Source organism: Serinus canaria, chromosome 28 (genome assembly GCF_022539315.1).
Source record: "Serinus canaria isolate serCan28SL12 chromosome 28, serCan2020, whole genome shotgun sequence".
NCBI lineage: Eukaryota > Metazoa > Chordata > Aves > Passeriformes > Fringillidae > Serinus > Serinus canaria.
Window position 1 is genome coordinate 3,866,263 of NC_066341.1, and position 27,572 is coordinate 3,893,834.

General features: G+C 51.1%; 1 protein-coding gene across 1 annotated transcript; it reads left to right on the forward strand.

Annotated features, from left to right (window-relative positions):
• Positions 1 to 25,668, forward strand: BTBD2 (BTB domain containing 2). The gene is made up of 9 exons (XM_009096849.3): positions 1 to 598; positions 7,155 to 7,274; positions 11,152 to 11,308; positions 14,980 to 15,085; positions 15,886 to 16,083; positions 19,584 to 19,776; positions 21,236 to 21,323; positions 22,353 to 22,499; positions 22,993 to 25,668. The coding sequence occupies exons 1-9, from the start codon at positions 15 to 17 to the stop codon at positions 23,152 to 23,154; spliced, it is 1,755 nt and encodes a 584-aa protein (XP_009095097.2). The 5' UTR covers positions 1 to 14; the 3' UTR covers positions 23,155 to 25,668.
• The last annotated feature ends 1,904 nt before the right edge of the window (positions 25,669 to 27,572 follow it).

Genomic DNA, 27,572 nt, shown 5'->3' on the forward strand with positions numbered 1-27,572 from the left:
GCGGCGCCCGCCCCATGCGCCGCTGCTGCCCGGCGCTCTGCATCCGCACCGCCATCGACGCCACCGCCATCGACGCCACTGCCGACATCTCCGCGGCCCTCGCCCCCGTCCCCGTCCCGCCTGCCGCCGTGTCCCGCCCGCCGCTGCTGGTGCTGGTGCTGCTGCAGCGCCGCCCCGCGCCGCCCGCCCCCGCGGCCCCGCCGCACAAGATGGCGGCCGGAGGGAGCGGCGGCCCCGGCGGCCTCTCCTCCTCCTGCCCGCAGCCGCCGCCGCCGCCGCCGCCGCCGGGCAACGGGGCCGCGGCCGCCGCCTGCACCAACGGCGCGCCCGCCTCCCCGCCCGGCCTCACCTACAACCAGAGCGGCGCCGTCAACCCGCCGGCGGCCAGCGGTGGCGCGGGGGGCCCGGCGGCGGCGGGGGCAGCCGGCGGGGCGGGCGGTCCTGGCGGGGCGCTGCAGCGGGAGCCGGTGTACAACTGGCAGGCGACGAAGCCGACGGTGCAGGAGCGGTTCGCGTTCCTCTTCAACAACGAGGTGCTCAGCGACGTGCACTTCCTGGTGGGGAAGGGCCGCGGCTCCCAGCGCATCCCGGCGCACAGGTGGGGCGGGGGGCGCGGGGATCCCACGCGTGGGGATCCGGGAATGCGGGAGGGATGAAGGGTGTGGGGACACCCAGCCCCATGGCTCTGCAGGGTGGCCGCGGGTCCCGAGCCTCGGGAGGGTCGTGGGGGCCAGCCCGATGGGCCTGGGGTCGTCCCCTCACTCTCCCCACACTGATAAAGGGAATCGCCCATTTATTTGAAAAAAGTGCCCCTCAGGCATCGCTCCTCCTCCTCCTGTCAGGGATCACCCTCCCAACCCCCAAACTGCCCTTCGAGGATGGCTCGTCTTTCCCCCCCCGCTCCCCCCGTTATTTCCTGAGGGAATTGGTCACATATTCCCTCGGAGCACTGCATCCTTATCCCCCTCACTTCCCATCAGAGATGGCTCTCCTCACCCCTTTATGCTGTTCCTCAGGTAATCATTCCCTTATCCCCCAAAACTGCTTCTCAATGATTGCTCACTTTGCTCCCTCGTGTTTCTCCTCAGGGAACTGTCCCCTTATCCCCCAAAACAGCCCCTGAGGGATTGTTCCTCAGGGAATGTCTCCTTATTCCCAGAACAGTTCCTTAGGGATGGCCCTTCATCCTCTTCAGGGATGATCCCTTTGCTCTCCATCGAGGATGGCCCCTCATCCCCGAGCTGGCCCTGGGAGCGCCGTGGGTTCTCCTGCAGCCTCGGGTGGTGATGTGCCATCGAGTGGGGTGCAGGGGTGTAGGGTTTGGGCTGCTGCACCTCCTCTGTGAGGAGAGAAAAGGGTATCACATAACTGCACCCCACATTTCACCCCCTGCTCAGGAACACGTACTGAGCACAGGACTCCCACCGTGGTCAGTCAGTGCTGCCCCAGATCTCTCCCAGCCTTGGGTTAGTGTAATGCCTCTCCTCAGAGTCACCAGCTCAGGATGTGTCCAGGTTTGGGTGAGAGTGTTTTTCCCAGAGGGATGGAGTGGGACAGGCACAGCATGGAAAACCCCGCATCCCTGGCTCTCACTTGGAAGTAACCCTTGGTTTGATGGGAAGCGGAGGAGGGGAGGAGTAGTCTCCCAGACTGCCTGATCTGTGCTGACAGGGATCACCAAAATCCGTGAGAGCCTTGGGGATGGCAATGAAGGAACAATGATTTGAGACCCCAAATTTCAGGTGGAACATTTTAATTTGAAAATTACCTTTATTGAATCTTTTCTGAAGTCCTGTGTTTTGGGGGTTAATCCACTACCATGAACAGCTGGGTTGAGAATGTGGGCCTGAATAACCCGTGGTGGCTAATGCTTAGGTCTGAGCTGCCATTTAAGAATTTGCAGCTCTGAGGAGCTGGGAATCGCCTCCACCTGGATGATGCAGATCTGATGTGGCTGATTGACATTCAGCTGGTTCCTTGGGGGAGCTCCAGTGAATCCATGTGTGCCACCTTCTTCCTCCCAAGGAAGAGCTCAGAGATGGAACCAACTTTAATTGGGTGAGGGAGGTTCCTTGGTTTTCCTGGAAGTGGTGCTCGGCAAAGGGAGCCTCACTCCAAACAGTTTCAAACTATTGCTTTTCTCCTAAGTGCTCATGTTGCTGGAAGTTCCCTCTTCAGATTTCCCCATTTTCTCTCATTTTTAGAACAAATCACACTTGTTCTATGCTGGTTTTAGAGTTTAGGGTGTCAGCTTTGCTCTCTTATAATTTGAAGCTTAATTAGTATTTGAGTAAGCTTGGTCCTGTCCTGAGAACTAGGCTTGCTGTGTGGGGACAGGTGATGTTCAGCCCAGAAATAAATGGAAAATAAATGAAGCTTTGGAAAAAAAAAAAAAAAATTGTCCCCGAAGTGAGATGCTGCTTAATTGCTATGAAATTCATTTGGTGCTCTGGGTGGTAAAGATAGAATGGTGTGTGTCATGGTGTGACATCCCACCTAAGGATTCTAGAGATTTTAGTAAAACTTGCCCGTGTGATGTTACAGCTGGGATATCCTGGTGATTTATGAAGTACTGTGGTTATTTCAGAAATAAGAGAGCCTAAAATAAAACCACCCAGACCCCTTCTGTGCTCAGTTCTCCCACAGCAGCTCAACAGCAGAAGATACTTTGTGCTGGAATTGAGTTGCAAAGCAGCCATGGAGAGGTGCTGTTTTGCCTCAGTGACCAGGCAGGTGCTGGTACTTTGTCAGATGTCTGAAATCACAAACTCACAGTTATTAATGCTGGAAAACACCTTTAAGGTCATCAAATGCAATCATCAGCCCAGCACCACTATAGTCACCACTAGACCATGTCCCCAAGTGCCACATCCATGTTTTTTGAACGCTCCAGGGATGGTAACTCCACCACCACTCTGAGCATCCCATTCCAATGCTTTGCAACTTTTCCTGTAAAGACATTTTCCTGAATATCCAATCTAAACCACCCCTGGCATAATAGTGCACAGCTCCCAGGTAAGTATTTCTGCAGTCTGGTTTAATTGTGTAAATTTTTAGAGCAGGCCAGGTGCCAAGCATGGCTGCAGGAGGAGCAACTCCTAAATAGGGTTCTTGGACAGCTCTTTGTGGTGCCTTGAGGAGTGGTCTACAGCATCCTGCCTGTCATCCTCAATGTGACTTCAAGGTGTGCTGGGAATGGCTTTGGCAGCAGACTGGGAAGCACAGATAATCCAAGAGACACAGTCCTGTGTGAGGTGGAAATGATGGTGCAGGTGATTCCTGGTCTGTCTCCTGGATGGAGCTGAGGGAGTGTGGAGGGTTTGTAGGTTGAGGTAATGAAGTGGTGTGTGCCCAGTGAGCACAGGTGATGTTGTCCAGAGGTGCTGGTGCTGGAAGAGGTTTCTGACAGAGCTGTAGGTTCAGGTGTGCTTCTGAGTGCACCTGGCAAATTCAGTTAATGGCCTTAATCTGAAAGGAGGGGAGATTTAGATTAGATATCCTGAAGGAATTCTTCCATGTTAGGGTGGCAAGGCCCTGGCACCAGGGTGCCCAGAGCAGCTGTGGCTGCTCCTGGGTCCCTGGCAGTGCCCAAGGCCAGGCTGGACAGGGCTTGGAGCAGCCTGGGACAGTGGGAGGTGTCCCTGCCCAAGGCACGGGTGGCACTGGATGGGCTTTAAGGTCCCTTCCCACCCAAACCAGTCTGGGATTCTGTGGCTCAGCAGTTCCTATCAAGCCACAGAAAGAGACAAAAGAAACCTCAAGGAGCAGCTAAGAGCAAACATTCATTTTGTGTGTGAAAGCCCAGTTTGTAGATAAAAGGTGTGAATGGGTTTGACTGAGGGGTCACCTGTCCAAGTATCTGCAGCCCTGAGAAGATAAGGTGTTTTCCACCTGGAGAAGACTCCAGACCCCCGTGGAAGTTCCTTGCCTACCTTGAAGCAGGCCTGGTCTCTGAGCCTTCCGCTCATTCTCTCTTGCTGCTGAATCAGCCATGAAGAAGATTGGGATGGCCTTAATTTTTTTTTGATGTCAAGGCCAGACTGAGCAGCTGCCTGGAAGCTTCTCGGCACCAGCATGGCCAAGGTCAACACATTGATTAGACCCAGCAGTAAGAGGGAAGGTTTTTTTGTCTTTGTCCAGATCTGCTTCATCGAGCACAGTATCAAGGGGATTAGAAATGCCTAAACCTCATCAGTCAGGAACTGCATGGGTCTCATAATTAAGCTTGTTAATTGGCCAGAAAACAGGACCTGAGAGTGAGCAGGGCAAGCATGTGGGGATGCAGCCCTGTGTGTGCTCCAGCCTGGGAGATCTACAGCTTGGTGACAGCCTGAGTAAGATTCTGGCTGTTGTTTCCAGGAGTCTCTTCTGAGCCAATCCTGTATTTTCTCGGGCATGTATCCACTCACAGTTCCTGTGTCCCATGGCTCCTGCTCCCCTGCAGGGCCGCTCCTGCCTCCTGTTCCTTTCACCCAGGGTCTGCATCCTCTGCAGCCAGCACACCATTAGCAGCAGCAGCTTCTCATCACCTCTGGTGTCACCGAGCTCCAGCATGTCATGTGTTGCTGTGTTCCTGTGCCAGCTCTTCTGGAATAGATATTTTAAGGTTTCTCTGCAGTGGTGCAGATGGAGGAGGGAGCTGTTCAGCAGCAGTGGGGTAGTTGTGGGTTTTGAGTGGTTTCTTTTGTTACTGGTGTTACTGTAGTGCCTGGAAAGGGAGCAGTACTGGTGGGTGTGCAGATGAAACCAGGTGACAAGTGGTGCCAAGGTGATGAAGCAGTGAAAGTTGTGTCAGGAAACAAAATAGCAGAAGGAAAGACATTTTCTTGCAGGCCTTCCACAGCCTGTAGTCAGCTTTGGATCCTTTTGAAGACAAATTAACCTCGAGGAAGTTCCCATGACTCTTCCTGCTGACAGTCAATTTACTTTGGCTTTTCCTGGTGCAGAGGGGATGAGGAGAAATCAGGTGTTGCTTTCTTAATTCTTCAGTTCTGTTTCTGCTTATTTCTTTGCCTCCTTTCAGTAGTCCACTCTGTTTTGGCCACAAAAATGTTTTAAAATAACCCTCTGTTGGATTTTCCCATCTGAAACAAATCCCATCTCTTCCTCCTGCAGACCTGCATATTGGGGGAAGCTGGTGGATGGTGTAGGAGGAGTGGTGAGCATCCCTGCTTTTCCTGGAGTGTCTTTAGCGCAGCTTAAGAAAACACTGGAGAGAGAGAGGGATTTTCTTATGTTAATTACGTTCTCTTAGTGTTTTAAAAGAACTTCAAATGTGGAGTCCTGGGTTTCTCTGGCACCTCCCGGGATCCTATTAGGGCTCAACAGTTTACAAAATCTGACTGATTTGTTCCTGACTGAAATAGAAGCAAACATTTGAGAGTTTTTTTTAAATGAGTGCCCTTTTCAAATAGCTTCTGAAAGCTCTTGCTCATTGAGGACCTGTACTGTGCTGGCTGTGAGAATGAAAATTTGAGAGTGCAATTAATACATGTTAATTTTTAGTATCAGACAAAGCCGGCAATTGTTTTGCCACCATCGCTGCTTTTGGAGGAACAAGGATTTTTGTTTCATCTGGCAATTCTGGTATTGTGAGGAAGGTTTTTATTTTTCTTGACATTTTTCTTGAGAATGGTTTGACAGAAATATGCATGTGTGTACTTTTTTGTAACCACTGTGGTTTGTCCCGAGCTCCCTGAGCCCATCAGGAACAATGAGCCAGCTCGTCAGCCAAACTCAGTCACAGCACATGAGCCTGGCACATCCATGGAGCTTCACTCCATTGTATCCCTGGGAAGCCTCCTCTGGATGGGAGGGGAGGGAAAAGTGAGAAAATGAAAACATTGTTTAAATGGAAATTTCCTACTTTTCAAAGGTAATTTCCTGTTAAATCTGACTGAAATTCCCCTGTAGTGCTGGACTTTCCTTGGGCTGGAGGTTTCTGCCCCATGCCTGCGGTCTTCTGTGGATTTCTGCCTGCAGTTCTTGCTGCTTCTCTGGAAGTGTGCATCAAACCACTGCAGCAAGAACCTGGAATATTCCAGCTTTTTCCTTTTCCTAGTTGGTAGAGAAGTGGTTGTAGTCATCTTCTGCAGCCTGGGTTGCTCTGCTTCCCTTCTGTGCTGAGTTGTGACCTTCAGTTTAACTTCAGGGAGCTGCATGGTGGCAGACACAGGAATCCTTCATGGCAAAAGCTCACCCCTTGTTCATTCTGAACAAGAAAGTTTTCAAAATGGCTTTCTAAGTCCTGAGGCAGGTACAGTAGTTTAAATATACACAGGCCCCTGAGCAGCCCAGGCCTGGGCCTCCTCCTAGAACAGGGGATGTCTGTTGGGGGGAGGATCATCTTGTTTGCATGGGAGTGCTGGGACATAATTTTTGATCTCAAACCTGCTTTGTGCAAGTTCCTGCTTTCCGTGTCTTCAGAGCTGATAACATCCTTCTCTGTGCCAGTATTACCATGTAAGCTCCCAGCATTGCTGAGGTTTGTGTGCATCTCACTGTGCTGGTTTGCTCTGAGGGAGCTTTGTTCTTTCCTCTGGGCTGAGCCCAGAGCAGGTTATCCATGGAAGTGCTCAGCAGCATGGGGAGGGCAGCTCCTGCTCCAGAGCTTGGGGTCTGCAGCTCCTGTTGCAGTTTTGTGCTTTGGGAGCTTGCTCTGCCATCACCAAAGATGTGTGCCTGGGCCTGTGGGTAGTGTGCAGTGACAAGTTTTCCATAAGTGTTTCCAGTAGGTGACTGTGGGGAATTGCAGCAAGGCTTGGGCTCTGTTTACTGGAAGAACTTGAACTCCTTAGCTCTGCTGTTTCTCTGCTTCTCAACCTTGGGATGATACATAGGCTCCTACAGGGACTTTGCAAAGCATGTGTATTCTATTCCATAATACCCAAACTTTGGCCTTTGGGGAACCGTTTCTGTGCTGTATGCCAGGACAGGGCTCAGAAGGAAGTTCCTTGCAGCTTTGGTGCTCTGCAGTTAAGGAGCAGCAAGCCTGACCCTCCCTGCTCTTGCAAAACACTTTTGCTTTAACTCCACAAACGATTTGCCTTCCCTGAGGGTGGATCTGGGGATAAGCAACCAGCCTGGGATTTTTTTGGAATATAAATATGATTTAACATAAGGTTTTATTTGCATGTTTGTTTTTTCCACGTTAGGTTCGTGCTGGCCGTGGGCAGCGCTGTCTTCGATGCAATGTTTAATGGTGGGATGGCCACAACCTCCACAGAGATTGAGCTGCCTGACGTGGAGCCTGCTGCCTTCCTAGCTCTGCTCAAGTAAGCTGCTTCTAAAGCACAGGATAACTGGGATGCACAGATTTAGTGTAGCAAAAAAATGTTTTTAATGAAAGCAGGGAAGTATAATGCAGATTGTTAATTTCCAAAATGAAATGCCTCTTTCATCTGTTCAACAGTATTTAAATGTTGGTGTTAAATCCCTGTTTTCTTGAGTAAAATTTTACTGCATTTAAAAAAATTATATATATATATATATAAATGTAATACTGGCCATTGTGTTATAGCTTCTTATTCTCTAATTGGTTTGGTTTCATCCTAATGCTCTTTGAGAGAAGAGGGGAAAAGTGATCTTTTGAAAGCTCTGTAAGTTACAAAAACTTGGAGCTTGTTTAGGTCATGAGCAAGTTGTAACAGGTAAGCAGAGGTGTGTAATAAATCTCAGCCATTCCACGTGGTATCAGCCTTTGTGTGGGTTTTATCCCTCTTTTGGAGACCTGGTTTTGAATTTACATTTCCAGTGTGTGTTGCAAGTCTGTGTGCTGGAGGAGGAGGAGGAAGAAGGGGCTGTAACATCCTATTCACCAATTCCTTTAAGCTTGGCTGGTACTGTACAACATCCAGCAGCAATCCTGAATGGATGCTGGAAAGTCATTGTCCTGTTTCTATAGGATTTCTTTAACCTACTTCCAGGGGTTTCCAGTCCTGTGCTCTTGACATGTTCCCTACTTGCTTCCTACTGGGAGCAGTCACTATATATAGCTCTGGCACACTTTTTGCTTTACCTTCAGAAAGTGCTTTGGTTGTGCCGTGCTGTCTTGGAATATTTTAATTTTAAACTGGGCTAGAATGAAAGGCCAGAAATAATTGGGAGCCCTGAGCCCCTTTCCCTTTGGCTGGCTTTAAACCAGACACCAGTGATGCTTTCTCTTGAGCTACAAGTGGCTACTGAGGATATTTCTCCTCAGAGACACCTTCGGCTCGCAAGCCGTTACTATTAAGCACTCGAGATAGGCCCATGCAAAGCAGAACTCAGTTTACCTCTAGTAGAAAAGTCCAGGCGATAGTGAAGAGATAGAGAGTGTGTTCTGCCAGAGAGTTAAATCCAGAGTTTATTCCAAGGTATTACAGTTCCGAATCTCAGTACTGCTCCGAACAGACCCCCACCGCATGGCCCCAACGCCTTTTAAGCTCACAGGAAGGTCGGGGGGGGAGGACAGGTGAGCTACCAACCAGGTGGGAGGGGGAGGGTCTCAGGGAACAATGACATCTGGACAGGCCAATGACCGCAGGCCTGAAGGGCATCTTTTGAGCTTACTGGGCAGGAGACAGGCAAGGAGGAAGTAGGCACAGCTGAGGGGAAGAACCTAGCTTTACACCACAACACACCAGCACGTGGGGAATCCCTCTAATTGGTGTGTGCCTATCAGCCATGTGGATCTCTCTGGAGTGCAGAGCTATCTTTAAATCTTTGTGAGGCCCAAATATCCAGTGAATTAGAGGCAAAAATCCTGATGTTTCCCTGCCAGTGCTGGGATTTCAGCACTTGATTAAGCAGAGCGATTTCAGAAGACAACCCATCATCTCAAAAAACAAGGTGATGAGTGTAGGTGGATTTCAACAGAAATATTTACATTTTTTTGTGGAAGAAGTCATTGGTGGATTACCTCAGTGCTTCTGAGCTGTGCCTATGGACATCTTGAGTGCTTAAATCTAGAATGAATTTTTAAATTGCTTTTAAAATGCTCAAAGCTTGTGCCAGAGGAAGTCTGGGTGCTGCTTTCCAGGACAGAGCTGACCAAGTATGTGGTACGAGTTCCTGGAGTAAAACCAGTCCCTCCAAACACTGATCTGGAATGGCAGCTGCTCCTTACATATGTCTCTTCACTTGGTCCAAGCCATGATTTAATGCTGTAGGATCAGGAGCTTATCCAGTGCCCATCCTGAATGTTCTGCAGAAGGTCCCATCTGGATGCTACATTGTGATGGATTTTGTGGGCTAGTGACCTTTAATAGGTCCGCTGTAATTGTGTAAGACATTATTTTTTGTTATTATTATTGTTACTGTTATTATTATTTTAACCCAAAGATGAGAACACGTCTGATTGTCAGGGTTTACAGTCTAAATGTTCTTTTAAATTGATAGTGGTTTTTTCACAGTGCCATAGTTTTTTCACTATTGTTGTCTCTCTTAGCACACACTGGACTGTGGTAAACAGAAATACTGACACAGTCATTGAAGTAAACAAATAATTGGTTTTAGAGCCACTGTGTTCTTTTAATCTTGGAATAGAAAGGATTGCTCAGTGCAAATGGGGCTGGGACAGGGTGTGTGCAAAATACATTGATTAACCTGTGGCATGATGCTGCTATTGACAAATGCCCTGGAGCAGCACAAAGCCTGCTTTCAGCAGTGAGAGTGCTTCCCTGCCTGTGGATCACACTGTTGATGCTTCCCTGAATGGCATTCCTGGTCTTCTCTAGCTGGAGGAGCAGGAGCTCCTGCTGCAGATGGGAATGCTGCCTGGCATCCCCCTGGAAGAGCCCTGCTGCTGCATGAAGCTTCCAGGAATAGCAGCCACACAACCTGCTGCTGTGTCCCCTTCAGAGAAATGCAGAGCAAAACATTGCTGGAGTTTCCAAAATATCCCATGGAATAGGAATGCCAAGCACAGTTAGCACAATATTGCATCTTTGTGCTTTGTGTCCTTTAGAACCTGACTGGCAAATGCTCCACTGGTTAAAGGAGATACAGTAAAAAATAACTCTGCATGAGCTGTTCAGCCTGGAGAAGAAGAGGCTCTGGGAAGAGGCTAGAGCCCCTTGCAGGGTCTAAAGGGACTCCAGGAGAGCTGGAGAGGGACTGGGGACAAGGCATGGAGGGACAGGACCCAGGGAATGGTTCCCACTGCCAGAGGGCAGGGCTGGATGGGATCTTGGGCAGGAATTGTCCCCTGGGAGGGTGGACAGGCCCTGGCACAGGGTGCCCAGAGCAGCTGGGGCTGCCCCTGGATCCCTGGCAGTGCCCAAGGCCAAGTTGGGCAGCCTTTGGGAGGTGTGGAAGGTGTCTGTGCCCGTGGCAGGGGCTGGAACAAGACAGTCTTTAAGGTCCCTTCCAAGCCAAACCATTCTGGAATTCTGTGATAAGGACTAACAGCAGTGCATCACTAATTTTACTGAGCTCAGCCTCAGTTCCTGCTGTCTCTGGTCAGTGAGTTCAGGTGTTAGGGGCTCAGTCAGGTTTCCTTTGTTTTTCAGGTCATGAATATGCTTCCTTGTTTTGGCCTAGCAGTGAAGGCTGGTGCTTTGCTGCAGCATGGCAGTCCTTGTTTTTCACTGCAGTTAACTCTTGCTTTATGCTGGAGTTACACCTTGAGCTGTACTTAAACATTTGTGTCAAGAAATGGAACAGTTCAATCTGTGAAGAGATGAAAAAGGGAAGTGTGGGTAAAGCACCTTGTGTGCAGTGGATGGATGTGTCTGAGTGCTTCTCAGCACTTCTGAATTAGTAGTGTAAAATGGAGTTTCTCTTCTGAGAGAGGCAGGCAAGATTGAATCTTTGTCCTTGTTTATTCTAAGTGAAGCAAAAATATTAATTTTAAGGGGTACCCTTGGCCAGAGACTGTTTTAGCCTGGTATAAGTGGTAGATTAAGAGCTCACTGGTGGTGGTGAGATGCAAGGCAGTTTGAGCTGCTTCAGTGGAAATCCCAGCTGTTAAAAGTTGTACTGTAAAATGTCTGCTAAAAAAAAAAAAAAAAAACAGAGTCAGTGAAAAGGCTGTGAAAACCCTTCTACCTCTCCAATAGAGGAAATGGACCAGGAAGACAGGCAGAGGCACAAGGATGTTTTCTATGAATTGAAGGGGATTTACCCTGTTATTTTAATTCACCACAGCAATGTTTGTTTGCATGTTTTCAGATTTCTTTACTCAGACGAAGTTCAGATCGGACCAGAGACTGTTATGACAACACTTTACACAGCTAAGAAATATGCAGTTCCAGCCCTTGAAGCTCATTGTGTGGAGTTTCTTAAAAAAAACCTCAGAGCAGACAATGCATTCATGCTATTAACTCAGGTGAGTTTGTGATCATCTGCCTTCAGCAAGGTCCAGCACAGTCCCAGAAAAAATTCCCACAAAATGGGAATTTTCTGGGCGTTCCAGAGGTGATCATCCAAAGTAGAGCAGCTCTGGGTCGTTTTGAATTCTTGCCCACAGGAGTCCAGCACTGCTAAGCAGGTTCTTACAGAACAATACACAGCAAACGTTGCTGCTGTTTCAGATCTTTCTGTTTCACTGTGGCAGGTGGTTCCTTCCAGAGTGTGAGCTGGGGATGGAGTTAACAGGGTGGAAAGATTTCATCTGCCAAGAAGAAAAGTGGAATGAGAGGATTTCCGTGTGTTACAGAATCAGGACTGGTAATGCTGAGCTTTCTCTCAGTGCTGTGTCTGGCTGCTCAGCCATTCCTTGAAGGACTTTTGTGCAATACTTTTCCTGAAGTGGGGGGTGAAAGAAAACCTTTTCATGAGTGCTTTGGTTTATTTTCCTGGGAGAGGAGCAAGGTGTTCTCTTCCTCAGCCTGTTCCAGCTCCACCTCCTGCACTGAAGGCTCACAGACCCAGAGTGTCAGAGCAGCTGTTCCTTAGCCCTGGGTCTGATCCAGTCTCTGGGGCTGGGCTCCTCCACCTTCCACTTGACTCTTGAAGCAGCAAAGTAGGAGATAGAGTTTACAACTTCTGTTTAGTTTGGAAAAGATCAGACTTAGTGTCCAGGTTGAGTAAATGAGCATCACTCATCCCCATTTCCCAGCCCTATCTTCTCTCTCTGGTCCCTGTCACTCCCTCTCAGACAGCTGATGCCATATTGGTGACATCCACGTTGCTGTCATCTGTGTGGTGGAGTCTGGCACTGCCAGGGACACCCTGTTCTGGGTGCTGTAGGAATAAGAAACACACAGGCTTTTTGTGTGACTTTCTTTCCTTCAGGGAATGGGCAGACTGGAGTGGCTCTGGAGGGATATTTCTGATCAGCCAGCTCAGGAAAGCTGCTGTGATGTCTGATGTTAAATAGAGCTTGCAGAGGAGTTTCCCAGCTGCAGTGAGTTGGGAACCAGCACACCAAGGTGGCCTGGCTCTGAGGGATTGCCTGTCTCACCCAGCATTCCTGTCTGCTGGATCTTTCCCCCTCATCAGGAGTACAGGTGTCTCTCGGGCTCTGGCTGTAGGTACCATGGGGTGGCAGTGGCTACACCAGTGGTTGTGCAGATACTGAAGCAGTGCTGGTCTGAAGCAGTCACTGCTGGGCTCTTTGCTCAGGATTAGGCTGGGATTTTTTAAATTTTTTTTTTAGTTTAAATATTTGGATCAGTTCTCAAAGTAGCTCCATGTCACTCTGCTGTTTGTATACACTTGTCACTGCTTAGGTTCAGCTACTGCTGCAACACTCCATGCCTTCTTCACACATCCTCTTAACCTGACCCTTTTCACATGCCATGAACAGATGAGGCAGCCCCTGAGACAGGGGGGATCTACACTGCACTTTCCAGAGGCACATTCAGGACTTGAAGGCTCTTGACTGGGCGGTGGCAGCTAAATCTGTGCTCCCATCTGATGCATGGTGGGACGATTGCAGCTCCTTGGCTGCAGCGTTCCTGTTCTTTGGATTCAGCAGTTGCAATCAGAAAGATCAGGAGCTGTTGGCCAGGAGCTAGGAACAGATCTTTCCCATAGACTGAAGTTTTGGGGAGGAATCTCAGGCTAGCCATTACCTCATGATGGGGTAGAGGTGTTGGCTTTTGGTGGTATTCCTTATGCAGAGATTTTTTTTGTGGCTTCCTGTGTCTCTGCACTTGAGTTTGTAGCTTTGGCAACGTAATATTTAGGTTTAGGGTGACTTCCTTACCTGTCACAAAGGTCCTTCCTTGGCAAAGGAGGAAGGTATCTCTGTGTTTCAGGTGCCAAAACCAAATTACTGCCTGCTACTCTACCACTGGCATAGGGGCAGGTGAAATGCGAGATGGGGAAAGGCTTTCCTGATGCCTTTTGTTTGTGGCTGTTCGTTCTGTATGATCATCAGTGATGATTCCCACCTAGTTTTATGGTCACTATTTCTCTGTATCAAGTCTGAGATGTTTGAGGCGTGTCTTGCTTGAGAAACCTGATCTTGATGACTGGCTGCACTTCACTGAAAGGATCTCTTCTCACAGCCCTCTTGTTTCTGGTCCTGCAGTGTGAAAACCTACGTGTTTTCTGCTTTCACTGCATCACACCAACACCCTCTTCAGTAAATTACAGACCTGACATATATCTTGTACAATACCCAATAGTCTTAAGATCATGGACCTGAGATCCCAGGTGGAACCCCAAACCTCCTTTTGTGTGAATCTGCTCAATCTGCTGGTCCAGCAGCTGTGTCACTGTCTCAAGCAACTGCTGATCAGTGGCAGACATAGCAGAGGCAAACAGCTTTCCTAATTGATTGTGCCTCATAGTGAGCTGTGATCCTCTTTCATGCCAGACATACGTCCAAGTGTCACTTTGATCAGCAAGGAAATAAAGCTTGCCTGGAGCTGCTGTGGAGGAGAGCTCTGTGAGTGTAACTGAAGTCCTCACGTGTCCAAAGAGCCACTACAGTAGTAAAGTCTGAGTCAGTCACAGCTCTTGATGCCAAGAGTGTAAAGGCACTGGGCAGCCCTCCAGCCCCTGGAGCAGGTGACAACTGCTGAAGTTTCCCTGGGCCCTGAGAAATTGTTTTCAGCTTCCTGCACTTGAGGTCTCAGCACAAAGATTGGCCTTGCTGAGCTCTGTGTGCCACAAGCAGAGGTGAAGCAGAAGATTCTGGAAGGCACCTCCTGAGTGATGGAATTCCCAACACAAAACATGAGTTTTAAGCCTTACTTAAAAGTCTGTGAGTTAAAGTCTCGTGTATTCTTGTTTGGTGTGAAGTCAAGGCAGTTCCTTCCTAAACAACAAAATCAAAGCACTGAAGTAAGAGGTCATTTAGTGTTTTTTGTGTGTTCCATCCATTTCTGCTTATACTGGGGCACAGGGCTGCTAACACATGGCAGTCCAGGGTGATCTGAAGTGGCAGCAAGACTTCGCTTACAAGTTACAAGACTTCATTTAAGTTGGGCAGAGAAATTCTGAGCAGCTCTCCAGGCTGTGTAAGCCTTTTCTTGGAATAGTAACCTATTTTGGGACAAATTCTTTAAGGTAACTGGATTAGAGTAGCTGTTTCTGTGCGAAACATGGAAATGCACTAAGCAGGCTGTGTACCCTGTAGGGCTCCCCAGGACAGACAGGCACTGCTGCTACAGCTTTTTCTTGCTAATGCACAAGATCAGCGTGGCTGTTCTTACAGAATAAGCTGCCTCTGCATTATTCCTAGAGCAAGAAGGCCTGGAGTCACTGGGCAAAGCTTTCTTGTAAATAGAAAAATGAAGTAAAAATTGCCTGTGCTCAGCTGACAGGGTCAGTGTGGTGCTGGAGAGCACGATTGGTGCCTGCACCCAGGCTGTGTTAAAACAAAGACGTGCCTGAAGACATGCACAGCTGAACCAGGGCTGCTGCCAAACACAGAATTTTCTAGTGTTTGCCTTGTCATGCTTAACTGCTTGTGAAAGGCCCAGTGGATTCCTGGTGCAGTCAGGCATGGTATTGCTAATGAAGATGGGCTGTGGGAGGGGAACGGGGGTTCTTAGAGTAAACTTTAAAATACCTTTTCTGTTAATGATGCTCTTTCCTGCCTAGGCCCGGCTGTTTGATGAGCCCCAGCTGGCCAGCCTGTGCCTGGAGAACATAGACAAGAACACCTCAGATGCCCTCAATGCAGAGGGGTTTACAGACATTGACCTGGGTAAGCTCTTTTCCAGCCCTCCCTCTCTCTCCCTGCTTTCATAACCAGCTTGTCTCCAAAGTTGTTACAGGTTAATAATGCTTGGCACTTGTGGCTTGGCTGTTCTGGAGCAATCAGTTGAATAGTCTCTGGCACAAAGTGGCTGGAGACAGGGAATTTGCCAAAGAGTTTGCTGCCTTGCCTGCAGAAATACCCTGGAATCTGCTTACTTTGGTGCAACTTGAGTTTTCTGGGCATGACACAAAGCCTGCTTCCTGTGTTGATGTTGGCAGGTTTTGGGTGGGTGTAAACTTGCCTTTTTTTGTAGAGTTGGCTTTCTTCCCCAAGTCTTTGTCAGGTTTTGGAGTTAAAAAGGTGGTGTGTTTTTGGAAGCAAGGACTGGCTATTTTAATTACCGTCTGCAGTTTCCAAACTTGCTGGGCACAGTTAATGAACATTAAAATTCAGGCTTTAACCTTCTTCTAATGAGATGGGCTGTGGAGGTAAGGCACGGGTCACCTTCTGGCTTTCATGCTGCTTGTTTCATCCAAATTTGACGTCAAGCAAGTTGCAATTCATCCTCCTGCACTTGCATTAACATGCCAATTAAATGGGCTCTGTTTGCTGCTCCAGTGAGTTCCTCACTGATGGAATATTCAGATAAATCTTCCTCAGAGGCTGCAGGCAGCACTTTTGGGAGATGCTGTCAGTTCAGCCGCTTCCTCTTTTACCTTGGCTGTGCATGGGGTACTCCTGGCGAGGTGCAAGGGGCTGATCTGAGGTTCAGAGCCTGAAGCTGTGCCTGTTGTCCTGCCCTGCAGACACCCTGGTGGCAGTGCTGGAAAGGGACACGCTGGGGATCCGGGAGGTTCGCCTGTTCAATGCCGTGGTGCGCTGGTCGGAGGCCGAGTGTCAGCGGCAGCAGCTCCAGGTGATTCCAGAGAACAAGCGGAAGGTTCTGGGCAAAGCTCTCTCCCTTATCCGCTTCCCACTGATGACTATTGAGGAGTTTGCAGCAGGTAACTCAACAAAGGTGTTTCTGGCAATCCTGGTCTTTGCTTTCCCTCAGCTACAGAGAGTCTAGTCACATGAAAGAGGGTTTTCTCTGTGTATGCTGTAGTGATTTAAATGTGAGATTTCCCCCACATTCCTGCCCATTTTCCCTCATTCTCCCCCTAAAAGGCTGGAAAGAGGCATTTCATGGGCACGGAGTGACAGCACGAGGGGGAATGGCCTCCCGAAGGAGGGCAGGGTTAGATTGGATATCAGAAGGAAATTCTGTAGTGTAAGAGTGTGAGGCCCTGGCACAGGGTGCCCAGAGCAGCTGGGGCTGCCCAGTCCATGGAAGTGTCCATGGCCAGGCTGGACAGGGCTTGGAGTGGACTGGGATAGTGGAAGATGTCCCTGCCTATGTCAGGGGGTGGCACTGGATGAGCTTTAAGGTCCCTTCCAACACTCTTCTGTGATTCTGTGATTACAACATCTGCTGTCTGAATGCTGTTTTCATCCATGCCCATTCACTCATTTTAAAGCCTGTGGTGCTCCCCTGGGAAGAGCAGGGGGCTCACAGCTGTGTTTGCTCTCACAGCCTGGTTGGATGCTTACTGTCCCATTCAGCTGAGAGCAAAGATCCAAACTGGGGTTCACCTGCTCCCCTTCCCAGCCATCCTGAAGCTGATGGAGTTGCAAATTATTTGTGTTGATCATAGCCTGTTCCCAAAGAGAAATGGGGGTGTTTCTCCCCATCCTCTGCCTGTGGTGGTGTTGGCCCTGTCTTGCCAGTGCTGTTCAAAGCAGAACCCCATATCTGAAAAACTTTGAAAATGTTCTTTGTGCTGCAGGCTGGGTGTTGTTTAGTCTGTGTCTCAAAGCATTTTTCAAGTTTACATTAAGATCTTCATCCACAGAGATGTCTCACTCATTTCACAGCTTGGACTATAGATTACCTTGTTTTCTTTTCATTGCTTGTTGTCTTTCACTTCATCCTCTGGGGATTCCCCGGGGATTGGAAGTTGGCAATTGGCTTAAATAGTTTTCATGCTAAAAAGACACAGTGGAGCCATTTTCCAGACTGTAACTTGTTTCAGGCTGCAGTGCTGTGTACACAGGAGCAAACAGGGGCACTGACCCCTTCCTTTGCAGGTCACTTCTCAGGGCAGCACTGGCATCAGCTGCTCGGTCCTTCATGTTCCTGTTCCCACGTGAGGAGGGCTGTTAGGAAGGAGAAAATCTGAGCTTCAGACTTGGTCCCCACTCTCTGCTTGGCCTGTCACAGCTGTGATGTGGCCTTAGGGAATGTGGATTTCTTCAGAAGGAGCTTGCTCAGGGAAGCAGGGATCTTTGCATCTTTCTGCAGATCTCATTTCTTTCAATCCTTCCTTGTGACCTTGTATTCATTCTCTCACTAGAAGGAAAGTGTTGATTTTGGCATGTGTGAATTGAAGGCTTTGAGCTGGGAGTGCCAGTGCCCCTCCCCATGTTGTCTGTCACAAACTGCCTGTCCTACTTGGACCTTTGTGCTTTAAGAGAAATTCTTAAGTTTTCTCCATCCACTTTAACCTAAAAGATGAACAAAACCCCCAAACCTGGGGGACTGCAATGATCAGCTGTTCCTTAAACAAGGAATTAACTTGGAATTCCTTCAGCTTTGTTCTTTCTCTGAGTTTCTGAGTGACTCTGATTTCTGTGGTGATCACAGCAGAGACAGAGGAGGGAAACCTTTCCCCTCCACACCCCTCTCTCCCAAAAGCCAAGAAAAGAGGGAATTTCACAGCAGTGGTTTCACCAGTTTATTGTATAATCTGGTATCAAACGTGGGGTTTTGCATGAAGATGTTTTAACTGGCAAATGTGTCCCTCCCTCCCCTTAGAGCAGGTAATTTGAAACATTGCAGAAGTGAGTTGCAACAACACAGGATAAGTTCTGACACATCAAGGAGGCTGATTTTTTGCTGAACAAAGTATTCAGAAGCTCATTTACCTTTGAGGAGTCGACTTCCTTGAATTCTTGAGTCTCTCCCCATTGCATCATTGGACCAGGTTATGTCTGGTAATATCATGCTGAATTTAACCAGCTACAAGTAGTTTTGGACCTACAAGGAGCTGGGCATGTGCTCCCCATTTTAAAGAGCATTTAACTGCTGTTGTTTCCCCAGTACTCAGTGGTCCTGATTCTGTTCAAAGCCTTGTGCAAACAGCTGTAGAGAAGCTTTTGAGTGTTAGGCTAACAAACTAATTTTATCCAGTTTCACTTTTGAAAGTATTTCAAGTAGTTTGCAAAGATTGAGTTGGTTGCCCAGAGTAGCTGTGGCTGCCCCTGGATTCCTGGAAGTGTTCAAGGCAAGGTTGGACAGGGCTTGGAGCAACCTGGGACAGTGGAAGTTGTCCCTGCCCATGGCAGGGGGTGGTACTGGATGAGTTTTAAGGTCCCTTCCAACTCAAACCAGTCTGTGATTCTGTGATCACTCTGGAAAAAATGTTTTGTTAGTGGGGAAAAGATGAGAACATGCTCCAGCTCTTGCTAAAATCATTAGCATTTTTCCCAAGGTTCTACAATAAAGGTATTCAAATGCAAGATGTGGATTAAATGCCTAAAGCAATGAGCTGAACCACCTTTGTCTTGAGTAAAAATACTCTTCAACTTTTTGAGTTGACGGTAACTGCATGACAGTCCCTCTCCCTCCTCCTCACGGTCCTCCATTGTGACTGAATGACCAGTTTGGATGTTTGGAAATCCCTGTCTCTTACCAATGTTGTCATTTCCAGAAGGAGTGGGGCAAGGATCAGCTGCGTGCTTTTGGGTGTTTTTGGTAGCCCAGTGCACTTGGGCTCCACAGAGCTGGGCAGTTAATCACAGTTCCATGTTCCATGAAGGCTCTGCAGCCCATGACTGGCAGCACCTTTGTCTGGGATTTAATATCCTGATGCACCACTGGGATCCCATCTGTGATGGGGGTTTAGTCTGCTCCCAGCTGCAGGTCAAGCTTGTTTCCCCATGAACATCCCAGAGGGATTAATTCTGCTTATGCAGTTCTGAGGCCCTCAATACCAGAAGGATCCAAAGCTGTTGGAGAGTGCCCAAAGGAGTGACACGGAGCTGGGGAAGGGGCTGAGGAGCAGCTGAGGGCACTTGGCTCCTTCAGCTGGAGCACAGGAGACTGAGGGGAGGCTCCTGGGGGGCTGCAGCTCCTCCCCAGGGGAGGCACAGGGACAGAGGCTGAGCTCTGGGACAGGGACAGGGGGCCAGGAAGAGCTGGAGCTGGGCCAGGGCTTGGCATGGAGCTCAGGGCAAGGTTCTTCCCCCGAGGGTGCTGGGCACTGCCCAGGCTCCCCAGGGAATGGTCCCAAGGCTGCCAGAGCTGCAGGAGCTCTCAGGGCTGCTCAGGGTGGGGGTGTTGGGGTGGCTGTGCAGGGACAGGGGCTGGGCTGATCATCCCTGAGGGTCCCTCCTGACACGGGACACTGCAGGACTCTGTGGTTCCCTGAGGCTGACGGCACTGCCCCTTCCCTCCCCTCTGCAGGGCCTGCCCAGTCGGGGATCCTGACGGACCGGGAGGTGGTGAGCCTGTTCCTGCACTTCACCGTGAACCCAAAGCCGCGGGTGGAGTTCATCGACCGGCCCCGGTGCTGCCTGCGGGGCAAGGAGTGCAGCATCAGCCGCTTCCAGCAGGTGGAGAGCCGCTGGGGGTACAGTGGGACGAGTGACAGGATCAGGTCAGCTCTCGCGCCCATTCCCACCCCTGGACTCGTGTTCCTGAGCTTTCCACTGCTCTAGCTCTAAACACTCAAGGTTCTGTGCTAGACCCTGACCTTCCACCAGGTGACCCCAAAGGGAAGGTGTTCTGCTGGGCAGAACCATCCCCTGATGCGCTGACCTGCATGTTGCTGCCACTTTGCATCTCTTTTGGCAAAGGTTTCAAGGAAACCTGGCTCCCAGCCAAGGCCTCCCTGGAAAGGGAGGGAAATAACCCCCCAAAGGCTTCCTGCAGCTTAGGGGCACATAAATGAGTTGTCACCAGTTGTCCCCCTGCCATGTTTTGTGGGGGACAGGTAACCAGTGCTCCATCAGTTTGGTTCCCTTCTCCAGGTGTCAGTGTGGCTTGTTGAAGCCCCTTAACCTCTCCTCTTGGAGAGAGGCGTAGGGGTAAAGTTCTGCTGACACCCAGTTTGTTCAGACCTGAGCTTGTGGACAACCAGCAGAGCCCAGTTATGGTGCCAGAGACTGGCAGATGTGGCTGGAAGATGGTGCTTTGCAAGGCTTGTGTTCCCAAGGCAGAAAATGGAGCAAGACAGGGAATCAGGAAGCCTTGGGGTTCTTTCCTGCTTTGTGTTCATCTTGGGTGGAAGGGGACTTGCAGCAATGGATCTCTTCAAAACTTTTAAGGAACTGCTGCCAGCTCCAATCATTTCCTGCTCCCACCTCTGACACTCACAGACATTTTTGAGTTTAGGTTTGACTTGAGGTTCAGCCTCTGCAGCATCAGGGTCAGTTCCAACACTGAATATTCCATGCTGGCTGTAGAGCTGAGCCTTCCAGCCTTTACAGGGCTAAAAGAGTTGGTGGACAGATGAAGATATGCTGTTGGCAGCTTGGCAGACACTGAGGCTTCTGCCTGAGAAGGTGGAGCTGTAGTGGGGCAAAACCCTTCCCCTTTTTCCTTGGGCAGCAGGGATTCCTGCACTCAGGAGTAACTGAATCCTTATGTCTGCTCTTGATAAATTTGGAATGCAGCAAATACCCAGCAGCAGGTGAGCAGTTCCCCAGGGCTCAGCAGTGAAATACCCAGTGGTGTTTGCTGGGCAGAACACTGTGAGGTGGGCACTGCTCCACACCCCCAGGCTGCCCTGCCTGGGCCTGGCAGGCATTTGGGGGTGCTGATGTTTTGCCACAACTTGGAAACACTTCCTGAGCCTGGACCCTGAAATTTGGGATGGGATTGTGCAGCTTTGTGTTTCACACAAGCCCACTGGACCAATCAGAGGTGTGAGGGTGCAGCTGATGGTTTCTGTGCAGGGTTTCACCTCTTAGTAAGGGCTGCATTAAAGTCTGTGTGGGTTTGATTAAAGCAGAGATGTAAAATCAGCACAAGTGGAGATATTGGTGTATCAGCTTTGTACTGGAGCAGTACAGGAGTGGCAGGTTTGGACTGACTTTCCTGCTCTGTTCCTGCAGGTTCTCAGTAAACAAAAGGATATTTGTAGTTGGGTTTGGATTATACGGATCCATACACGGGCCAACGGATTACCAAGTAAATATACAGGTAATTCTCTCTGCTCCCTTAAAAATCCTGGCTGTTTTAGGGGCTGACAAACACATTTTAGTGACTCTGTAACAAAACCTGAGGTTCAGAGGGACTGTGTGTGTCCCTGGGCAGGGGGGCTGGCAGATGTAGCAGGGGCCAGGTGGGGCACTGGGGATCAGAAGGATTATTGCTCTTGATTTTATTGCACACGTCCTGCAGCATCTCCCCAGATCTGCTCCCAGCTTTGGGGCAGTTGGGAGGCAGTTTGGGAAGCAGCTGTGCATGATTTCCCACCCCGAGCAGCCTGGGGTGCTGCTCAGTTGTCTCAAGGCCATCATGATCTTGTCCAAAGAGCAGGTGCTCTTTGGACAAGATCATGATGGCCTTGAGACAACTGAGCAGCACCCCAGGCTGCTCGGGGTGACCTTGAGACAACTGAGCCATGGAGCCCGTGGATGCTCTGTGCCTGTTCTGGGTGCCTGTGTGCCACCCCAGGGTGGGTCATTGCAGAAGGACTGTCCCCAGGAGAGTCACTCCAGCACACAGGGCAGGTGTGATGAGCACAGGCTGTCAGCATTTCTTCCTTGATTGTCAGGGCTCATCCTGCTGCCCTGAGCTCTGGGGGAGAAGGGTATAAGCACAGTGTGGGCTTTCAGTGCTCTGCCAGCCTGGGGTGAGGAGGGGCTGTCTGGGACCTGAGCCCACAGCTCTGTGCTGAGCTCAGAGATGCCCAGAGCAGCTGTGGCTGACTCAGCCCTGAAAGTTCAAGTCCAGGATGTGAATCAAGGCAACCTGGGATAGTGGGTGGCATCCCTGCCCCTGGCAGGAGGATTGGAGATGGATGATCCTGAGGGTCCATCCCAACCCAAATGTGGGATTCTGTGGTTCTGTGATCATAGCATTGATGGATGGCACGAGTAACGGACAGTGCAGTCATCACAGGGCTGGTCAATCTGGGAGGGCCTGGGACTCAGCCTAGCTCAGGGACACTCACGTGTGCAGTGTCCAGATGAAAGCTGACCCTGTCATGGATGATCTGTGTTGCAGATCATCCACACAGACAGCAACACGGTCCTGGGGCAGAATGACACCGGCTTCAGCTGTGACGGCTCGTCCAACACCTTCCGGGTCATGTTCAAGGAGCCTGTTGAGATTTTACCCAACGTCAACTACACAGCCTGTGCTACTCTAAAGGTACCACCCGGGGTGGGGTTAGCTGCAGGCAGGTGAGGGCACTTCTGTAGGTTGTCAGTGCAACCCTGGTCTTGCTCTGTGTCCTTCGAGGCCAGTGGTGCCATCTCCAAGGTCTCTGTGTGCCCTGCTGCTGCCATGAGCTCATTCATCCCCAGCATTCAGAGCTGTTTTTTGACTTGTCTCACAGCACTGAACAGGTGTTTCACTGGGAAGGGGATGGGGTGATTTTTTTGGTGTGGACAGCTGAGCAGTCAGTCCTGCAGGTGTGTAATCCAGAGCCTGCTGCCATGGCCTCAAAAAGTTCATATTTAGCGGTTGAGACCTTGTTAAATTAGTGTTAAATTCTGATAGAGATGGGATTGAGCTCAGAATACCTGAGGTGCAAATCCAGGAGGAAAAGGGAGGAACTGACATCCCCACAGCTCCAAACCCACCAGAGAGCCTGGGCAGCAGCAGGGTCCTGACCTGTTCTTGTCTTCCGTGACCCCTGCAGGGTCCAGATTCCCACTATGGAACCAAAGGACTGCGCAAAGTGATCCATGAATCACCAACAACGGGAGCCAAAACCTGCTTTACGTTCTGTTACGCGGCTGGGAACAACAACGGCACCTCCGTGGAGGATGGACAAATCCCAGAGATCATCTTCTACACATAGTGCCACTGCCCAGCCCGCCCTGGACTCGACTCTTCCCTGTCGCCTCCCAAACTAAATCTCTGGCTGAGTTTGACCACACCAATTGGAGCCACACTAGCCAAAGGTCACAGTGAAATCATTTCAAAGCTCATGTTCTGCCTTGTGCTAGTGCTGCTGCTGCTCTCAGGTGCCAGGCCAGCTGGTGTCCCAGTGCAGCCCAGCTGGTGTCCCAGTACCATTTGTAGGTTGTCTGTGGCTTGTTGTTTTTCACCTCCTGATTAACCCTATCTAACAACGTGCGTTTTTTGGACTGTAATGAATGTAGATGCTTTTCCACCGGTCAGAAACAAGGCAACGAGTGGCTCTGGTTGTGGTTTCACTTGCCATGAGGAGATGGTCCTGCAGACAGACTCAGGTCAGGGCTGGGTGGCCTCTGCTCTGCTCCAGCTCTGCAGTCCAGGCCAGACTGCAGGGCTTGGCCAGCCCGTGTCCAGCACCTTCCCTTTCTCCCAGCAGCCTTGGCACACAGAGCCACCTTCAAAAGTCATGGGAAGTGACTTTTTCCTGAGGCTTTGCTGTTCCAGCACTACACAGGCTTGGAGACCTCAAAGCTGAGCTCCTCTGGAGGGACTGAGGCATTTTCCTGCTCTTCCCACCAATCTGTGACAATCTTCACCTCGGGCAGTTGGTGGCAGCGAGGTGACCTCCCTACAGAGTGGTAAGGGGCAGCAGCCTGGCTAGGCAGCTCCTCCTGCATTCTGAGTCCCCGTGGTGCTTCTTCCACACCCCTGGCAAGTCCCAAGTGCTGGTGATGCTCAGCTCACCCCTGGGCAGCCCCAGCTCTGTTGTCACTGGTCGTTGTCCTTTGCAGAGTGCCAGGGTTTGTCAGTTGAAGCAGAAGAGCACCTGCCCCACCTGTCCCAGGGCACTCCTGCAGTTTCCATGCACGTTTCTATGTGTTCCCCTCTGTTCCTGTGCATTGCTGCCTCACCCCTGCTGCCCTGATGGAAGCTGGAGGAGAGGCTGGATGTGCACCTGCCTGTTACCTATAATGCAGCAGATGGACAAGGATTTACCAAATGGTTCAGGAAAAGGTGGAATATTCTCTGTGCTGGTGTGTGTTTGCACCCTGCCTGTCGGCCAGGCACAGGAGGGGGATCACAAACATCACCTGTTGAGCTGTGGAGCACGGTGACCTTGAAGATACCCCTTGTTCAGGGCCAGCTGCTTTTCCCCGTGGCTGTCACAGAGAGGGTGGCTGGTCCTGGGCTGTCTGACCAGCCCCACCCTCACTGCCCACGAGTGAAGACCACGAGACTCTTCCTCCCCTCCTCTGCAGAGGAAGCTGGAATTAAGCTCAACCTGGCAGAAAGACCAGAGCCACCAGAGTCTGCGTGGGACTGGCGGGGGTGGTGCTGCCTCAGGGCCCCTTCTCCAACCTCCTGCTCCAGCACACAGAGCCACTGCCACTCTCTGGGCAGCTGCTGCCACTGGATTTCACTGCTGGAAGTCAAAACCTGGCTGTCCATGGCTGAAGCACGGCTTCTCCTCCTCCTGCTGCCCCAGCTGGGATCCTGGGACTGTGCTGGCTGGAGTCTCCTCCTCAGCGCTGCAGCAGCAGCCTGGGAATGCCCTGCATCTCCTCACCAGTAGCTGGTAGAGATGTCCAGAGTGTGTTCTGTGCTCCAGGGAGATGGTGTGAGCTGTGTATTGTCAGCCTGCTTCCAGGTGGTATGGTTCTAATATGGCCAGTACTAAAAAAATAGAAAAAAATCCCAGCCTGGGTCCATGACCTGGGGACTGAACCCGACTCTGTGCAATGCAAACAGAGCTGTGGGATGGATTCACAGCCCAGGCTCTGTGTCCATCGGGCTGGCTGTGCATGGTCCTGTCACCACCCCTCTCCCATGGGTGGTGGGAATGTCACTGCTGGCAGCCAGGGCCCATGCTGGAGCTGCACCTTCCCAGGGGCTCTGATCTGGGTTCTGCACCTCGGGGTGTCAGGTACAGGTGGAAATAGTGGAATAATTGGAATTTGAGAGAAGCAGAGCTGTGCACTTGGCTCTGGGAGGAGCAGGGCTGGGGCAGGCCCTGCCCAGCTGCAGGGGGAGCCTCCCTGGCTGTTCCCTGGAAGTTCTGTTCTCATGATTATTTTGTTACAGATTCTCATCCCAAATCCCACCTTCCTGCCCTCCCTGCATGGGGCAGGTCTGGCAGCTTGTCCTGTCACGGAGGGAGAGGAGTCAAACTCTGAACTACACCTGAGCAACTTCTGTTCTTATGGCTTTTCTGCAGTTTGATGCAATTCTGGCTTTTGTAGATAGATGAATGTAATTCCTTGTTGGACATGCCTGTTCCCAGAAGTATGAGCCATTCTGTTGTACCACGTCACCTTCCAGCAGAGCGGGCCCGGCCCGGCTCCTGTGCTATTTGATGAATGTATCCGATGCTCTCGTCCCGTGTTCACACTCTGCTTTTTGGCCAGCTTTGTGATTTGTAAATAGGAAAACAATAAAGACATCGAGGTTGTCTTTATGAAGTTTCTTCGTGATGGGAGGAGAATGATGGCCGCTGCCATGGTGGAGGGGAGATCTGAGCCAAGCTGGCTCCTGGCACATCTCCCCCAGGCGAGGGTGTGGGGTCCTCAGCTTCCCATCCATGGGGTGTGAGATGAGCCAGATCCTCGGGACTCCTGAAGCCTGGCAATCATTGCTGGGGAGTCCAGACCCTCAGGGTATGAGGAGGTGGTATGAGGGCAGCAGGATGGCACAGGTGGGCACACTCTGCTCTGGGTGATGTCATTTTATGACTGAATTTCTTAAACCTGAATTGGAGGTTTTTGACAAATGCACTAAAAGCTGCCTCAGCCTTTGGGGGGAAGGCAGATCCTTTGGCCAGGAGCAGGGATGAGGCCTGGGCTCTGCTCCTGTGCCCAGCACAGCTCCCATGGTCACTCAGCTCCTCGGGGCCACCAGGGCCCTGCCCTTTGCCCGAGGGGAGCAGTGGGGCGGTGGTGAGCCCCTGGGCCAGGGGCAGCTTCCCAGGGCTCCAGGCCGTGCTGAAGCTCAGCCTCGGGGCCCTGCAGTGCCCGGAGCAGGGGGAGCCCATCCCAGCCCAGCTCACTGCTGGAGCACTGGGCTCAACTGGGAATTATCCTCCTGCACCATCACCTTCCTCACTCGGGGCTTTGCAGGAGCATCTGCCGCGATCCTGGGAGGGCTGTGCTGCTGTTCCCCTGACCTGTCCCCCCAAGATTTTCCTTCTGCTGCTCCAGGAGAGGCTCCTGGTCACCCCTGCGAGGGGCTGGGGCTGCTCCCACCCACTGCTAAGGGAGCCTGCAACAAAAAGGGGGTGCTTGGACAATGTCCTCACCCTTGGGAGCCACACAATGAAGCACAGAAGAACGTGTTGGGTTTTAAAGATTTTTTTTTTATTTTTTTGTTTTTATTAAAAAAAAAAGCCCCTAAATTCTATGGCTTCCAGGAAGCATCAGAGAAATTGAAATGCCATATCTGTACACTTGGTTTTAAAGCAGTAACTAAACTCGCAATGGAACAAACGCTCTCACGTACAATCGCAGTATTTGGACTCCTCGCTGGAAGGACAGAGAGTCCCAGGCTCGGCCCCGGCCCCGGCGGCCGAGGGTGTGCGCACAGAGCCGGGCACGCAGGGCACACCCTCGGGGCCGCCTTCCCTTCCCCTCCGCCGCTCCTCTTCGGCCTCTGCCGGGGCTGCTCTGAGCCGACGCGCTGACAAGGGACCACTTCCAGTGAAAATTTTAAGGCGATTTTTAAAATTCGTTTGTTCGCCTCGCTGGGGACACGAGGCCAAACGTTGCACGTCCCCTTCCCGCCGTGGCCAGGGACGCAGCAGCAGCTGGGGCTGCAGCCCGGACAAGCCAAAGCCGCGGTCAATCCCGAATTTAGGATGAAGAGGGGCAGTGGGGAGGGCACGGCCCCGTGGGAGACCCCACGCCCCCCCAGCCCCTCCACAATCCGGGGTCTCCAGCCCCCCGAGATGGTCAGTTTGGACAAATGTTTCAAAGCAGCCACAGATGGTCCCATCCCTCCCCCGCCCCCCCCCCCAGCACAGCCTCAGCCCCTTTTCTTGGGGCAGAACAGGGTTTTGGTAAAGAAAAGTGTGTCCCCCCCCCAAAAGTGTCACGATCAACACACACGACAGCGCACGGGGTCAGTCACGTGGGGAGCTGCAGTGCCCTGGGGGTGGCGAGGAACACGGGGGTGCGGGGGGTGTCCGTGGGTCAGTTCCAAAACCTGCATTTCCCTAGCCCCAGGAGCAGGCCGGGAGGATCCCGCAGCGGGGGATGCCCTGGTGGGGATTCCACGCTGGCAGAGCCGCTCAACCCCGCGCCCTTCACCGCCCGGCCCGGCCGCCAGCCCCGGCCCCCCGGGAGCAGCCGCGGGGCCTCGGGGGGCTCA